At 43.7% G+C, this 18233-nt stretch overlaps 1 protein-coding gene across 1 annotated transcript in view; it reads left to right on the top strand.

The window, feature by feature from the left end:
- Positions 1 to 18233, top strand: part of VPS53 (VPS53 subunit of GARP complex) — a 136514-nt gene that overhangs the window by 69482 nt on the left and 48799 nt on the right. The window contains exons 12-13 of the mRNA XM_044248201.1: positions 1719 to 1820; positions 8947 to 9041. Of these exons, the coding sequence (XP_044104136.1) occupies positions 1719 to 1820; positions 8947 to 9041 (197 nt within the window). The remainder of the gene's footprint in view (positions 1 to 1718; positions 1821 to 8946; positions 9042 to 18233) is intronic.

The raw sequence follows: 18233 nt of genomic DNA, 5'->3' as shown, positions 1-18233 counted from the left end.
GTTTACAGTCATTAGCAGTTGAAGCCTGCAGGCCATCTCTTTCAGGACAAATCAGGAGTTGGGCTGGAATAAAGTATATATGGAATGAGAAATGCAGAAATTGTGGAATTTTCATCTTACAACTGAAAGCTTTCTCCTCCTGGGAAAGGAAACAGTTTAGTCTTAAATTTCAGAGTTCCTTCTCTGATGATTTGAAATGTCCAGCGAGGGCCCCAGAAAAGGCTGTGTGCAGGCGGACCCAGATGCAGATATACTACCAACTAAGGCCAGGTTCTCTTCCTAACAGTCAGACAGCTTGGCCGTCCTGGGGACCTTATTGTTCTGGAGGTGTTGGGATCCCATGTGGTTTAATTAGTAGGACTTAACTTGCTATATGAAGAATTTTTCTTTCCTGTATGGACTTGAAACCAACTGTCATCACAGCAAAAAGAAGGAATTCCTTTAAAATTGGAAAGTCGTTCGTTTCTTGGCAATTTTTTTGTTTGATTTAGCAGCCCCAGAGCTCATGGAATATGTCATTTGAGTTATTTAAAATCTAAACCCAAACTTGTAATTCTTTATGGCTTACGACAGCTGCAGAGCAGAAATGAGAAGTGTGGTCTGCTTGGCTCTGACAACAGGGCTCTTGCATAGAAGGCTGAGTGGTGCTGGCAGTTGCTTGCTGGGAAGACTTATTCTTTCATCACGGCAAATTAATCTGAGCAGTAACATCACCCTCCAACCAGCAGGAGTCTGTGTCCTCCCATCAGCTTTTCCTAATGTGTTATTTACTGGTAGGCCAGTGGTACAGGCAGTACCTGGAGAGCCTCATTGGAGGCTAGGGAAGAAGGCAGAAGCTCAGGGAGTCTGTGCCTTTGTAATTTGATGGACCCATTGTTTCCAATTCCCAGAGGTATCCCAGAGAGGCACGAGAGCAGGGACAGAGTCTTAACTTGTGATTAAAAGGAGTTCTTTTTTACAGAACTTCTTAGCCCTGTGTTCCCACTTTTTTCTCACCTGAGAGTCACTCCACTGAGAGGGGCACCGCCACAGTTCTGCTAACCCTTCAGTCCTAACAAGAGCTCCCACCTCCTGAGCTTTCCCTACACGCCAGATGTTGCGTTGAGCTGTTCTATGTATGTATCTCTTGCTTCACACACAAGGTCTCATTTGATCCTCACGCAGCTCTGCGTGGTGGGCATTCGGGAAGAGCTGAGGCTTGGAGAAGTAAAGCCATGTATCCAAGTGAGAGAGCCTGGACTCAAACCCAGGTTTGTCACTTGTTAATGGTGACACCACCCTCACCATGGCCCACAGAAGGCTCTGCTTTCAGGCTCCTGCCGGCTCTCTGGCAAGACAAATAAATGGACAGTGGTAACATTCTGATAAATACCTGGGTAGATGGGACATACTGGGTGGGATGAAAACATGGAGCAGGACATCTGTCCCAAACTTAAGAGACAGGGAAGACTTCCCAGAAGAAGGGACTTCTAATCTGAGGGCTGAAGGATGAATGAGAGTTTTAGCCAGATTGGGATTGGGGTGGTGTGGGCAGTAGGTTTCAGAAAGGTGGGAAATAGTACAAAGGCTGGGAGATAAGAAATGTGGTCCGTGTTGTCTCAGTTCTTGCTCATTAGATCCTATGCAGTTGGAGAGCCTCAGAAAAAGCAGATCAATGGGGAAAGGCATTGAGAATATGCTCAGAAATTACCTGTCTCTTTCTCATATCTGCTTAACAGAAAAAACTCGAGTCTCCACCCCCATCTACCAATCCCTTCCTGGAAGATGAGCCAACACCAGAGATGGAGGAACTGGTGATGGAGAAAGGAGATTTAGATCAGGTAAGTCCAGTTTGCCTTTTCCCCGTGCCTCCTACCTTGTATTTGCTTCTGAAAATGGGTCCGCCCACCTCTCCATGTGGCCCTTTGGCCACTGACAGCGTTCAGAGGATTACAACTTTGGTGGTCCTTATAGAAAGCCCTTGTCTGAAGGTGCCTTTTGAAAACCGAGCCTTTCCTGCCTGCCTCATTCATCATCTCCTACGCCTGCCAGCCTTACTCTCTGTTAGGTTCTCATTGGGCCGGTGACAACATGAGAGAGACCCCAGGATCCCTAATGGAGTTCTCAGCACCATTAGTGAGGAGAGGCCGCCACTCAGGGCGAGCTGAGCACTTGAGGTCTGGAAGGCGTCAGGGAGGCCTGGAAACATCAAGGTCACCACTGGCATATTTGGAGAGTTACTTCTCAGAGCACGCTAGCACTTTCATTTCCTTCAGATTTTCTGTCCAACTCCAAATTTCCTCTCCCTTCATCCTATAGAATGGTGTTTTTTGTTTCACCGCCGTTTTATGACAGAGCGGTTAGAGCAATAAATCAGGCCTTTTCCTGTCTGGATTAGTGATCCTTCTTTTTAATTTTCTACACTTGGCTGCTTGAGCAGTTATTTTATAGTGTTGTTTTGCTCCAGACACCACCAAAAGGGAGGATGGCTGGAAAGACCAGCCCGGGATCCCCATAGCCAAGCACTTGCCGCTAACCCACATTCCTCGCCTGGTGAGGGTAGGTGTACAATCATGGCAGGAGCCACAACAGCATTTCCAGGAGCAGTTCTGAAGTGATGCAGTAAAATGTGTCTGGTCCATTGATTAAACGGTTTTAATAACATGGATACCTCACGTTTTTATGGGCTTTATAGTTTCATCGTCTTTTATGGGCTCTGTTTCATTTCGTCTTCCCAATGCCTTCCCCTCATTTTATAGGATTTTCTATGAGCTGCAGTGTGTGGGATTTGCCCAGGGTTAGAGAGTCCGGGCATGGACAAGCTAGAACTGGAAGCAAGATCTAGAAGTCAAAGACTAGAATTCCTTCCATGGAGCTCTTTTACTACACTGGGCTGTCTCAGTGAGAAGTGGAGGTCACAGAAACGAACCCCAGGTGAATGAATAAAACTGGAAGGATACCTTATGGGCTATATCCCAGAGATCTGTGGGATTAGCTGTAATTGATTTGAAGCCATCATATCAGCTAGTGTGGGAGATAACAAAAGATTTCTTCTAACTGAAGTGCATCTTTTGCATGTGGAAAGGAAGAACTGGGAAAGGAAGAGTCTGGGCGTTGAGCTCATTCTTCTGGGTGTGTCTTCTACCCACAGTCCATCACCTGTACCCTTTGAGTTTGCTTTGGGTTGTAGTACCCTATTCAGGGCCCTGTGGCTGTCATTATCCTTGTGCCACCATGAAAAGTTACCCCTTCAGCTCGTCATCCCGGATATCATTAAACTGGATTATGATAGAGGCCCCCATTACTATGAAATTTGTTTACTGGATAAAATATGATTTCTCTCTCATGGAACTTTCTGCTCATCATGGAAGCTAGTGATTATTATTGTAAGGACCAAGACTGTTCCTTCTAAGGACACACAGAGCACAAATACAAGGGGTAAAGCAGAGGCAGACTCCTGTCCACCATTAACTGACCACACGGTAGATTTTTTTATTCTCTCTAGACTTGCCTAGTGTTTTCCTCTTTAGAGAGAGCCCATAGTTTTCAGACTGTATTCCTTGGTGCCCCCATCACATGTCATTAGTGGGGTGTTGGGAGGAGACCAGGGCTCTGACTCTCTCCAAACAGCAGTTCTGTTACGAGTCACTTCTATCATGGAATTCCAAGTAAAATTTCTTTGGAATCAGGGGTTTGAGATCCATTTAAAAAGAAAGTACCAAAAACTTCTGGACTGTATGGCCCAGCTGCAGCTTCACTGGCCATGGCTTGTTAGTGATGACACCCACATACTACCCACAGCCTCCCACAGCCTCCCCAGCACTTGTCTTGCTTGTGATTCCTCAGGGGGAAGCTCCAGGATCTCCTTCTTCCCGGCCACTTACTGGCTTCTGGAGTTGGGGGCCTTAGGGAGAAAGTTCACAGGAAGCTCGGGCTGGGTGGAGCCAGAGGTGTAGGAGAAGGCCCCCAGTGATTGTCTGGGGTTACCCAAGCCGTTGTGTCACCGCCACGGTAAGTAGACAGTTGACTCTTAAGGACAGGGTCTCTCCCCACTTGCCCCTGCAGCGTGGGCTGTTGAGAAAAGAGTGTGAGCTTAAAAAGATGTACTTAGTTTGAGCCACCAGTTGCCCATGCACTCCCCAGTGATGAAAAAAAATTGTACCCAGAAGGGGACTGAGAGTGCTCAAAGAAAAAGGGAGAAGAAATAAGGAATTTCTGGTTGAAAAATGTACCCTTCTGGTGATCCAAGCAGTTAGATTTCATCTGTTTACATTGGATGGTAATAAAAGGAAGTGGGGCCAGCTGCAGAGCTCCTTACTGTGACAATAGTAACCTTCTATTATTCCCTCCAACTCCGGGAGGAAATAACCGAAACATCTGCGGCTCTTGGACTGAATTCACACACTCAGACAGGCAGCCTGAATGCTACTGCTAAATGGCTTCGTGTGTTCTCTCAGCAGAGACCTGCCCCTCTGGGGAGCTGGACAGTGCCTAGGGAGACGCCACTGGGAGCTGAAATTCCAGCACCTCTTATCTAAATAGGAGCATAGTCACCAAGCAGCCACAGCCCAGAGGCAGCCCTGTGGGAAAAAAGCATTTTAAAAGGGAATGTGGGGCAACTTCCCATTGTTCCCCTTTTGCTAACAGCTCACACTCCAAACGCTGCAAGGGACTGGGAACTGTGGTGTCAGGTCTTCTCCTCGCTTCCAGGAGTGGCTGGCATTAGTGGGCAGAGGCGGGGCAGAGCGGTCACCTGCCTGTAGGGTTGGGACGCCCACACTGATGAGGCCGCTCCCTGAGGGCCAGGTTCCGAGTGCTCTGTGGTGCCTCATCGAGCACATGGTCTGTGGAAGACTGACCGTGTTGACTTTGTTTGAATAGCACGGAACTGTTTTCTTTTATCACTTAGAATCTGTCTCTTATACATATTCAGAATGAGCTCCTCAGACTTCTCTAGACCCAGATTTTTATTGTATATCACTTTTGCACATATGTAAAAAGGAAAATAAGAGCCAAATAAATAGGCTAAGATATTGCTAAAACTACTTCACATTCAGAGTCCAATTCTCCTGTACCACTTAAAAAACAAAAACCAAAAAACTTTGTGTTTTGAAATAATTATAAACTCATAGGTAGTTACAGAATGCAGAGAGGTCCCGTGTACCCGTCTCCCAGCTTCCCCTGGTGGTGACAGCTACCATAACTCTATGCATTGTTAAGACCGTGAAATTGATTCTAAGCCCTATTTCACTCAGGCGCATATACCCATATTTTCCCACACGATGTCCGCTGGGCTAGCCAAAGTTTTGGTGACGTGCCATTGCTTGACTGCTCCACAACTCTTCCTGGGGTTATCTGCCAGGCCCTTGGTTCCCATCTCCCAAGCTTTTTATTGTTATTTTTTACTTTTTAAAAGGAAAATACCTAAATGAGAGAAGAGTTTTAAGTATATTACAAGAACTCTCAAATATCCTTCGGCTGGGTTTACCAGCTGTTAACATTTTGGTACATTTACTTTCTCATTTCCGTTTTTTTGCCCCCATTCCTCCTTTCCCTCTCTCTCCCCCTGTCTACTTTTGCCCCTTCCCCTCTGTCTCTCTCTCTCTTTTGGAATAATTTATAAGTTAGCATATATCATGTCCTTTAGCTCTAAATATGTCTGTATGTACGTCCTAGCAAGAAGGTCATTCACTTAAATTACCACAGATCAAAATCAGAAAATGTAATATCAGTACAGTATTACTATCTAATTTATGGAACTTAAATTTCATAATGTAGCCATTCTAAGGTGATAAACTAAAACATTGTCAGTAATTGGAAAATTGCACATAAATTAGTAAAGCCAAATACAAAATACTTTATTTTAAATATGTTAATTTAGGGGTGCCTGGATGTTCAGTGGGTTAAGCGTCTGCCTTTGGCTCCAGTCATGATCCCAGGGTCCTGGGATAGAGGACCCTGGGCTCCCTGCTCAGCGGGAAGCCTGCTTCTCCCTCTCCTACTCCCCCTGCTTGTGTTCCCTCTCTCTCCATGTCTCTTTCTATCAAATAAATAAAATCTTTTTTAAAATAAATAAAATAAGTTGGTATATTTATTTTAAGATTTTATTTATTTGTCAGTGAGAACACAAGCAGGGGGAATGGCAGGCAGAGAGAGAAGCAGGCTCCACACTGAGCAAGGAGCCCAATGCAGGACTTGATCCCAGGATCCTGGGATCATGACCCGAGCCAAAGGCAGATGCTTAACAGACTAAGCCACCGAGGCATTCCTAAAATATGTTGATTTAAAACACGAGAACAGGGGCGCCTGAGTGGCTCAGTGGGTTAAGCCGCTGCCTTTGGCTTGGGTCATGATCTCAGGGTCCTGGGATCGAGTCCTGCATCAGGCTCTCTGCTCCGCAGGGATCCTGCTTCCCTCTCTCTCTCTCTGCCTGCCTCTCCGTCTGCTTGTGATTTCTCTCTGTCAAATAAATAAATAAAATCTTTAAAAAAAAAAAAAAATAAAATAAAATAAAACACGAGAACAGGGGCTCCTGGGTGGCTCAGTGGGTTAGGCCTCTGCCTTTGGCTCAGGTCATGATCCCAGGGTCCTGGGATCGAGTCCCGCATTGGGCTCTCTGCCCAGCAGGGAGCCTGCTTCCTCTTCTCTCTCTGCTTGCCTCTCTGACTACTTGTGATCGCTCTCTCTCTCTGTGTCAAATAAATAAATAAAATATTTAAAAAAAAAAAAAACACGAGAACATTCTGTATTATATAAACTCCCATTTTATAATTACCAGAAGCTGTCCTATAGACGTGTGAAGATTTTTGGCACAAGAAAAATATAAATAGGATAAATATTATAGGATTATTAATATTGCTGTATTAATTATATTACTATATTAATGATTATTACTATATCAGTAATTGTATTGATATTAAATATATTAAAGGATTATATAAATATAAGCCTTATGATGACTAATCTGGGCATTGTGGCTATAGTTTTCATTTCTAAAATCAGAATATCTGGTCATATATAAGTTAGACAAATCACATTTATCTATTCATTTAACAATTACCTTATTGAAAAGAATGAAATAGTAGATAACTGATTTGGAAAATATAGAGCAATTAGGTAAGGACCACCCCTATACAGCCATTGTACTAAATCATGGATCTGCCATTTTAAACTGTTGGGAGTGTGGGAGAAACTTCAGCGCATCTGTGAAATGAAGTGGAACTTTGGATCCAGCCAGTTCAAACTTGGTGAACCCAGGCTGGGGAGTCTCTTGTGGACTCAGCCTCAGACCTGACTACTTTGGTGGTAGCTTCTGGCTGATAAGAAAAACAACCCAACTGTAATTTAGGGAATACCAAAGTTTCTAAAAACCTTGCCAAAAAACCCTAAAAACATGGAACTCTCCGAAGGGGATAAGAGAGAGCTAAATAGGAGATTGAAGGGGATATGTCTAAGGTTGACATTGAATTTTTGGTGTTCATTTCCAGTTTTTACAGATGTTTTTAGCCATTATAGTGTTTTATTTTTAAAAGTTACTAGAAGGGGGTGCCTGGGTGGCTCAGTGGGTTAAAGCCTCTGCCTTTGGCTCAGGTCATGATCCCAGAGTCCTGGGATCGAGCCCCATACCAGGCTCTCTGCTCGGCAGGGATCCTGCTTCACCCTCTCTCTCTCTGCCTGCCTCCCTGCCTACTTGTGATCTCTGTCAAATAAATAAATAAAATCTTAAAAAAATAAAAAGTTACTAGAGGAAGAGAATCATTATTCTGTTTGTCATTAGGGGCTTAGTTTTTCCTATATTCATTAAAAGATACGAACAGTTCAACCCAACAGGTATGCTATGGGTTATCAATTTATGGTCAAATTATTCTCTAGCATCAATTCCAACAAGGGCTAAGGGTCCTTTCGTTGGCATTTGATAATAAATAGAATTGACTTTTTTTAGAAATTGAAAGAGATATCTAGGAGGATCTTCACTTTTTTTTTTTTTAAAGGGTTTTTTTTTTGTTTTTTTTTTTTTTTAAAGGAATTAGGGAGCAAACAGTTTTTAATGCTTGCCTACCTAGATGGCCTGTACATCAGTAGTTTTTAAGTATCAACTGGGGACCAGTCCTGGCCGTTTTACAGTGATCCATGGCAAAAAATAAAGACAAAACTGCCTGTCTGTCTGTCTGCCTATCTATCTGTCTATCTGGCATAAGGTCACCCACTGTCTTTTAATAGGAAGGATTGCCCTCCTGCTGTTACTCTTGGGAACTGATGAGAATGGGAAGTGGCAAAACAAAAAGTTGGCAATGCTATATTGGTCCTTTACCATTCTTTTTCTTGCGTTTACTCATCAGTGCAATAAAACAGTCTGGAAGCCATAGTGGCAAAGCAATGCTGTATCAGAAAGAGTTCTAGTTCAGGAGGTAGGAAGCTTCACCGTCTGCCTTTGGGCAGGCTACTAGAACCCTCTGAACCTTCCTTTAGGTGTAATGTGATAGTACTGATTTCTACACCAAGGGTTGTTGTGAGGAATAGATGAGCTGTTATGTCATATAAAGTGCTTGGTCTATAAAAACAATCACTAAATGAAGGCTGTGAAAAATCTATCACATGAGAGCACTTTAGAAATTCTAAAGCACTGTACAAATATAAGGTACTGGTATTAGCTAGGATTTAAATTTTTTAAAACATCAGTTGGATGATGAATAGCTTCCAGATCGAAAGCGCATGTGTTATCAGAGCAGCAGTAAATCTTTCACCATACAGGGCAAGTCAGTGGTGCTAACAAATCTGGCTCGTTGTGCACAAACTGGCTTGAATCATATAATGCAAGACACAGTCCCAGTTCACTTACATCAAGTGCTACTTACCTGTGTCAGGAGTCAACTTTGAAGGGATGTATTCTTTGAAACTGCTTGAAAACTTGCAAAGATGGCTCAAGCTTAGGTTTCTTTCTTCTTCCTTTCTCCCCCCTCTTTACAGCCAAAGAAGCCGAAAGCCCCAGACAATCCATTTCATGGCATTGTTTCCAAGTGTTTCGAGCCTCATCTCTACGTGTATATTGAGTCCCAGGACAAGTGAGTGATGAACATTTTGCTGTTTTCTACTGCGTTTCTCCCTCCTCTGGTCATGATTGGGGCTCATAAGGGCATAAGCCCTTCCAGAGGCTGAAGGAGGGACTTGGCAGGCCTCCTTTGACCCTGCCTGGAAACCTTTTCGGGTATTTTTATATCTTATGAGTGTTATCATTCATTGTATTCGTAAATCTTAGAGTTTGACTAACCTTAGAAGCCTGAGTTTGACTCTCATGTCCCAAATGGATCCCAACAACCCCTTCCTATGTGGGCACTGAGCTCTTAAATAGCTATAAGGCTTGACCATGTCAGGCACTGGAAAATGGAGAAAGAAACCTGATCTTTAACATACGTGTTTTCAAGTATACTTTGTTTAGGTTTTCATTTTAAAGTAATTTAGACTTAAAAAAAAAAAAGTTACAAAAAATTCTCATAGATCCTTCCTCCAGAGAATGCTACCATTTTATACATAATCACAATTATCAAAATCGGGAGGGTAACATTGTGCCATGAGTGTCCACTTTCTGGCTCAAGATCCCATCATGCCTTTGGTTGTCAGGTCTCTTTAGTCTCCCTTAACCTTGAATATTTCCTCGGTCTTTTGTTTGTCTCTCATGACCTTGACACTTTACAGAGTGTTGACAAATTATTTTCTACAGTGCCCTCAGTTTCAGTTTGTGTGATGCTTGCTCTTGATTTGATCTAGATTATGCATTGCTGGCAAGTATTCCATTACAGGTGATTTTTTAAAAATTTTTTTATTTGATAAAGAGATCGCAAGCAGGCAGGGAGGCAAGCAGAGAGAAGTGGGGGCGGGAAGCAGGCTCCCTGCTGAGCAGAGAGCCTGATGTGAGGCTCGATCCCAGGACCTTCAGATCATGACCCAAGCTGAAGGCAGAGGCTTAACCCACTGAGCCACCCAGGCACCCCTATAGGTGACGTTCTGTCCCTCTGGGTACGTCATTTGGATGTGTCCCATTACTGGGAATGTTAACTTTGATCACTGGCTTAAGGTGCTTGCCAGCTAGCTTCCTCTGCTGTGAAGCTACTGTTTTTCTCTTTGTAACTAATAAGTATCTTATGGGGGGATACTTTGGGACTGTGTGAATATCCTGTTTCTCCTCACACTTTGCCCACTCATTTTGACATCCCTTGATGATTTCTGCCTGAAGCAGTTATTACTGTAGTGTTTGCCAAATGCTGATTTTCTGTTTCCATCTCCTCTCCTCTTTGATTGGAGTTCTGTAAGGAAGCACTTCCTCCTCTCCCCCCATGTGTTTGTGTTTATTTATGTCAGTGTGGACTGGTGGATTCTTACTTTCTTTTGTGGATTATCATCCATTTAATATATATACTTTTTTACAAACTCAGGAGTTTCTGACAATTTTCACAAGTTTCTGCTGCCAAGTTTCCTCACAGTCAGAGGACTATCTTCAAGTTCCAATGTCCATTATTCATACAGAGGAGGAAGACCCACTCCTCATCCCTGAGTCTGTCCACATCCCTGAGTCTTCCACACTGGAAGCCAGATTTTGGAAAGGTCAGGTTTCTGGAGGCAGGCTGGCCCTACTCTGAGACGAGGCCTCGTTGTCTGAAGAACACACTTGGGAGGACCAGACAGTGGCTCACACAGGGAGCATAATAGCGCCTATGAGAAAGTTCTCTAAGGGAGTTCCCTGGGAAAGCATTTAGGCAGTAAAGTTTAGTGTCCCCCCCCCCTTTTTTTTTAATGCTTCTGTTGTGAGTTAGCAAATTCTTATTTCCAAATATGTTTCAGACATAAACCATGAGACTAAGAGACTATTTCCAGTGGAATCGCTATGTAGAACATTATTATTATTCACCTATTTGATTTTGTAGATTATGTCAACTCTTTTGGTCCCCAATTACAAAATGTTTTGTTATTAAAGTCATAGAAAATGAACTTTATAGGGCGCCTGGGTGGCTCAGTGGGTTAAGCCGCTGCCTTCGGCTCAGGTCATGATCTCAGGGTCCTGGGATCGAGTCCCGCATCGGGCTCTCTGCTCAGCAGGGAGCCTGCTTCCTCCTCCTCTCTCTCTCTCTGCCTGCCTCTCTGCCTACTTGTGATCTTTCTCTGTCAAATAAATAAATAAAATCTTTAAAAAAAAAAAATGAACTTTATAGAAGAGCCATCTGTGTTAACGAAAACAACCTCCTACCTGCCATCCCTCCCAAAAAGAGCTACTTTCACGTTTTGCCTTGTAAAGCCAGTTTGTCTCATCCTCTCTGTCCATTGGGCTTCTGTCCGAAGGCACACAGAAAGGCAGTAATTACTTATTGCTCTTCGCTCTCTTGGAACACCCTGTCTTCTTATTAAAAAGAACAAGAACCCTTTCCCTGGGGCGCCTAGGTGGCTCAGTCTGTTAAGGTCCTGAGGTCCTGAGATTGAGCCCCACTTTGGGCTTCCTGCTTGGCAGGGAGTCTGTTTCTCACTCTCTCCCCCTCCCCATCGCTCATTCTCTTTCTGTCACTCAAATAAATAAATTATTATTTTTTTTTTTTAAACTTCTTTCTCAGGAAGTCAATAGGACACGTGCGGGGGCAGGTAGAAGAGCTGTTGTTTACCTATGAGATTAACAGGTCTTAGCGCAGCCCACCTGGATGACTTTGGACAAAACCCCTTCTTCCCTCACCAACCCAAATTCTTATTTTTAGAGAGGTTTAAAAGCTGTTGGATCCCGACTTGAAAGTGCATATCTGAGAATAACCACATACTTTCCCCAAACCTTCCTGGTCTAGAGAATCGTTTTCCTGAATTATCATAATTCCAGTCTCTACTCTTTTCACATGGCCTTGATTCATATAGAGTATACTCATTGTTCGTGATACTTCGGGCAGAGAGCCAGACCTCCCTTCCTTAGGGACTCTCCATTTCTCTCTGAAAAATGAAGTGCTGGCCACTCAGCCTGCCGCTTGGCCTCACTAGGATGTTTCCACAGCCCCGGGGATATAGCAGGAGCTACTCGGAGGAGAATTGCGTAGGTTGTACCGTTGTCGTTCCAGAATAAGCAGCAAAGGCTTGAAATAGAAAAGAGAGTTCAAGAAATCCATTCCCTCAACTTTTAAAGCAGAGAATCAGACAAAATAATGCCTAAAGCGGTGGCTATTAACCTTTTTTGAGGCATGGATCCCTTTGAGAGCCCAATGAAACCGTAGACTCTCTTACAAAAAAAAAAAAAAAATCACATAAACCCACACACTATCTTGAGTGCAATTTCAAGGGGTTCTGCAAAGCCCTTCCTCCCTTTTGTCCAAGAATCTGAAGAAAAGAAACTCAGGTGGGGACTGTTTTGGAACTTATTTCATTCTTGTAGATCTGACTCAAAAAATCTGCAGTGAAGGAAAATTTTAGACCATTCACAAACTCCCCAATGACAGAGACCCAACAACCCAACAGAGTGTAGTGGAAAGAGCGTGGGCCTGGATGCCGGACAGACCTGGATTTGAGTCAGAGCTCTGTACTCACTAGCCTGGGACCTCAAGCATGGTACTTAACCTCTCGGAGTTGGCTTTGTCCTCTCTCCAGTGCAGTTAGTAAAATTCCCCTCACAGGATTAGTGGCGAGGCTGAGAAGAGCAGACATGTTGGCACTTGGAACGAGTAGTCAGGAACCGTGCCTGGCCTGCCCTGCCTGTCTGGTGCTCTTGTCCCAGACTTGTCAGTGGTTGGGTGGCCTGATCAGTGTTGCCAGCTTTCTGTTGGGCCTGACATGGCCCTCTCATCTCCCTAGCCTCCCACCTGCCCAGAGAAAGTTCTGGCAGCACCTGTGCCAACCAAAAGCCAAACAGCAGTGGGAGGACGAAGGAAGTAGGGATATCCCCAAAGCCATCTCCTTAGCAGATTTGGCTGAGCTGTCCTTGTATGCTTTAAGCGGCTTTCTCAACTTTTGTTTATGTTCCAGAAGGAAGTTCATATACCTTTCCGTCTTGGGAATGCAGGGATTTTCTCTGGCTGGCCCTTGGAGAAGAGATTTCTCTACATAGATACTTTCTTCAATTTGCAGGCAAGAGTGCCCCCATTACTCCTTGAGACTTCAGTGCATGTTTCCTATAAATGAGCACGCAGTCTACCTCACTGTAGCACACCTGTCAACATCAGGAAGTTAACTTGATCCATTAGTACCCTTTAATCTGTAGACTCATTCCATTTTGCTGGTGGTGTCTTTTCTAGCTCCAGGATCTGTGCCAGAACCACAGGGTCCATTTACTTGTCACATCTCTTTGGTCTCTTCAGTCCAGAAAAACAACTCATTCTTTCTTTATCTTTCATGACCTTGAAATTTTTTAAGAGTACAGGCCAGCTCGTTTGTGGAATGTCCTTCCGTCTGGATTTGACTAATGTTTTCTCATGATCAGTGATTTATGCAGAAGTGGGGCCGGGTGCTTCTCAGTAATTCACATCAGGAGGCGTGCAGTATCGGTTTGCCCTACAGCCTGTGGTGTTCATTTTTATTTTGCTTTTTTTTTTTTTTTTTAAGATTTTATTTATTTATTTGACAGAGAGATCACAAGTAGGCTGAGAGGCAGGCAGAGAGAGGGGGAAGCAGGCTCCCCACTGAGCAGAGAACCCGATGTGGGACTCAATCCCAGGACCCTGAGATCATGACCTAAGCCGAAGGCAGAGGCTTAACCTACTGAGCCATCCAGGTGCCCCATTTATTTTACTTTCTTTAGTTGGAGTCTGCTAGGCTTCTTTCTTTATTAATAAGTAATTAATAACAATAACTGTCAGGAAAAACGTTGAAATCATATAGTCTTTTTCTCATCTTTCACTTCCCGCTGATACTTGCCTGAATCATTTATTACTAAGATAGTTGCTGAATAATGATTTTTTTCTAATACCATCATTTCTTCTGCGTTTTTTAGTTTTTAAAAGCTTTCTCTTTCCCCCACTTACTATGTCAGCACATACTCGTGGATTCCTATTTTATTCAGTGGATTATAGCCATTATTACCTTTATTTAAGTTTATTCTGGGATAAACTTAAACCTACATAAAAGTTTCAGGGGCGCCTGGGTGGCTCAGTGGGTTAAGCCGCTGCCTTCGGCTCAGGTCATGATCTCGTGGTCCTGGGATTGAGTCCCGCATCGGGCTCTCTGCTCAGCAGGGAGCCTGCTTCCTCCTCCTTCTCTCTCTACCTGTCTCTCTGCCTACTTGTCATATCTCTCTGTCAAATAAATAAATAAACTCTTAAAAAAAAAAAAAGTTTCAGAAATAGCTCAGATTTCCAATATTCCCTTCTCCCAAGTTCTCCTGATGTCAACGTCTTACATAACCACAGGATAGTTACCACACCAGCGAGTTAACAGTTCTATTTGCTAAACTCAGGTCTTATTTGGATTTCCCGCCAGTTTTTCCACTGATGTCCTTTTCCTCTTTCAGGATCCATCATTATTTTATTGCTCAAACTGTCTGATTTGGCTACCAGGACCCCTGCAGGCTGGTTTTTCATGCTTTTTGTATGCGCCTATCATTTCTGGGGCCCTTGCTTTCTGGCACAATAAAATATACCAGCTCATCTGGTATTTTCCTATCCCAGCCCAGGAATCACCCATTTTTCCAGGCTCTCTTGTTTCTTTGCCAGGGAATGATATTTAAAAACTAAGTTCTGGGCATCAGGTATGTTCATTACTGCTTGAGTGTCATGCTTCTAGGTCCATGCAGCTGAGAGAGTGAAGAAATATATGTGTGTGTACATACATGTATAGACATATATACCTGTGTCTATTTTTAAGCCAATTTGTATATTAAAACCTGTGAGTTTATGCTCACTCTAATTCTTTTTTTTTAATTATTTTTATTAACATGTAATGTCTGTGATTCCTCAGGCTTACACATTTCACAGCGCTCACTGTAGCACATACCCTCCCCAGTGTCCTTAACCCAACTACCCTCACCCTATTCCCCCATCCCCCAGCAACCCTCAGTTTGTTTCCTGAGATTAAGAGTCTCTTATGGTTTGTCTCCCTCCTGATCCCATCTTGTTTCATTTTTCCCTTCCCTACCCCCCCATAACCCTCTGCCCTGCCTCTCAAATTCCTCATATCAGAGAGATCATATGATAATTGTCTTTCTCTGATGGACTTATTTTGCTCAGCATAATGGAACCCTCTGGTTCCATCCACATTGTTGCAAATGGAAAGATTTCATTTCTTTTGATGGCTGCATAGTATTCCATTGTATGTGTATATCATATCTTCTTTACCCATTCATCTGTTGGTGGACATCTAGGTTTTTTCCATAGTTTGGCTGTTGTGGACATTGCTGCTATAAACATTCGGGTGCACATTCCCCTTCGGATCATTACATTTGTATCTTTGGGGTAAATACCCAGTAGCGTAATTGCTGGGTTGTGGAGTAGCTCTATTTTAAACTTTTTGAGGGACCTCCATGCTGTTTTCCAGAGTGGCTGCACCAGCTTGCATTCCCACCAATAGTGCAGGAGGATTCCCCTTTCTCTGCATCCTCGCCAGCATCTGTCATTTCCTGACTTGTTAATTTTAGCCATTCTGACTGGTGTGAGCTGGTATCTCACTGAGGTTTTGATTTGTATTTCCCTGATGCCAAGTGATGTGGAGACTTTTTCATGTGTGTCTTGGCCATCTAGATGTCATCTTTGCAGAAATATCCATTCATGTCTTCTGCCCATTTAACTTCATTGGATTATTTGATCTCTGGGTGTTGAGTGTGGTAAGTTCTTTATGATTCTGGATACTAGCCCTTTATCTGATAAGTCTTTTGCAAATATCTCCTCCCATTCTGTCAGTTGTCTTTGGTTTTGTTGACTGTTTCCTTTGCTGTGCAGAAGCCTTTGATGCTGACTCGAATTCTGATCCAACACAACAGGGTTTGTTTTTGCCTTCCCCTTCCTTCATCTCTGACTACACTCTGCAGCAGTGAGAAACTTGGCTCCCTAGATCTTTCATGGATTTACTTACTTGCTTCACTTATCTGTGTGTAATCCATCTCCCAGTTGTGCTCAAGCCAGACCTTGGCTTCCCATCCCCACTGGCCACACCAGAGCCAAATCCTCAACCCCAACCCAAGGGCAGGGGAGGAAGGGGTGCAAATTAGCTTTAGTATCCTTGAATTAACAAGCTTTGTAAGCCCCTGGGGATCCTAAACAGTTGCCCATGCTCACCTCCTTGCCAGCTTTGTCTTACTGCCATCTTCCTTTCTCTGTGTCATTCTGGTTTGAATATTGTTGCTAGGGATGTGGACTGCAAATCCACCAGAAGAAACCGCCTTGGTCATTCCTCTGCTGAAACTGTTCTGCGGCTGTCTCTCTTCCTGGGCCACTTCACTGATCAGCAGGATGGGACCCCCAGCAGTAGTTCGCATGGCTCCCCGACATGCTTCTACAGTTCTTGGGCAGAAAGCTTATGCTATAGGGGCAGGGGTGAAAGATACCATCCACACCATAGTGTGGGTATCATAAAATCAAAGCACAGCACAGCAGGTAGAGTTGGGCTTTGGAGTCTGACGTCCGCAAGTTCTGGTTTCAGCTCCAACGAGTTCTGTGACCTAGGGCAAGCTATCTTACTTTTCTCAGCCTCAGTTTCTCCATTTACAAGATGGACATAAGAATGCCTTCTCTTCAGGGCCATTGTGAGGAGGTTGTATTTCTAATGCCCTGATTGTGATGTGTGGTGTGAAGGCAGGAAGCTTCCAGTGGTTTGCTGTGGGAATACAGAGGACTGTGTAAGTCAAACTGTACGTCAGACTTTTCCAGTTCATGACTTCTGCCTTAGCCACATCCCCTCTTCCTCACATCCCCCCTTCCATACGTCATGTTCTGTGCTCACCTCTGACTCCAGGCCTTTATTCCCTCATCTGAGTCTGCTGCGAAATTTTTTCTCTAGTTTCCTTCGTCTGCAACAAATTGTTCATATCGTCTGTACTGCCAAATTAGGATTTTTTTTTTTTTCCAAATTAGGATTTTATTGCTGGCTTGAAATCTAAATAGCCTGAGCCTCAGGGTCCTAGCTCCCCAAATAGACCAAAGCTTCTGATGGGCCGATTCTGTATCTTAACCCCCATACGCAGAAACACCTTGATCAGGACTTGACCCTTTATATACTCTTACTTGATTGTAATTATTTTATGGTGTTAAAAAACACCTCCTCATGACCACTCAGCGGCTCGATAGGCCACACACTCCTTTCTCCAGTAATCTTACAAGAAGGTCTCATCAGAACTCGGGCTAGTGTTTGGTGCCTGGAAGAAAGGACAACCTTTGTTGTTGTTGTTGTTGTTGTTTTAGTTGAACTCATTTATATCTTATATGTGTGGCACCCAGAGCCTTGCACATATGAAGTGCTTAGTTGAAAATCAATTGGATTGGACCATCTGTGCTGTGACGCATTGATCACTCATTTTCCAGTGTCTCATATGGCAGAGAAGCATGGAGATGCAAAGAGTAGTGTGGTAAGGGAGGAAAGCTTACTCTGATGGGTTTGTATCTCATCTGCACAGAGAACAGTGTCCAAAATAACCTGAGAGACAGATTACAAAGTATGGAGGATCTTCAGAGATTTTTTAAGTGGAAATTTTCTTTATGTTCTGTGAGCATGGTTAATTTATAATCTGATTGATCGAATTGGCTCTGAAACACAAGGGGAGTAAGTATCCTGACCTCAACTAGTAGGGGAATCGGACTAAGTTGGTTAAAGTAAAAACATTTCAGAGCTCTGGCCCCTGTTTTTGTTGGCACTAGAGATTTGGCAATTAGAACCTCTCCTAAGAAGGCTCAAGTGCAACCTTTTGCTTTCTGTTGCATGTTCTCCTCCACTGCACCAGCCCTTGCCCCATCTCCACGCACCCACCATTCCGTTGCCATCCTTCGGAAACAGTGTGGGGGCTGTTCAGCTGGTATGTCTTGGGCACAGACATAACTAGATTAGCTTCACACATACACGTGAGGGGTAGACCTGGGGAGAGCAGAAGTGACAAACCTTATCCCTACTCTCAAGAGAGCATGTGATAACATGAATCAGAGAAGATTCTAGTGTAGAGCAAGCCCCTTTAACCTTATGTACGAGCTTCAGCTCCTCAGTGACAGGCAAGAAGGCTTCTGAAATTACACCAAAGATCAATGAAAAAGAGAGCCCTCATTGATAGCATCACCTTCTACAGGCCCAGGATGAGAGAAGATCATCATGTTTCTGGGACATTT

Source organism: Neovison vison, chromosome 5 (genome assembly GCF_020171115.1).
Source record: "Neovison vison isolate M4711 chromosome 5, ASM_NN_V1, whole genome shotgun sequence".
Taxonomy (NCBI): domain Eukaryota; kingdom Metazoa; phylum Chordata; class Mammalia; order Carnivora; family Mustelidae; genus Neogale; species Neogale vison.
Note: the sequence above shows the minus strand (reverse complement) of the source record. Positions and strands in the feature narration are given on the sequence as shown.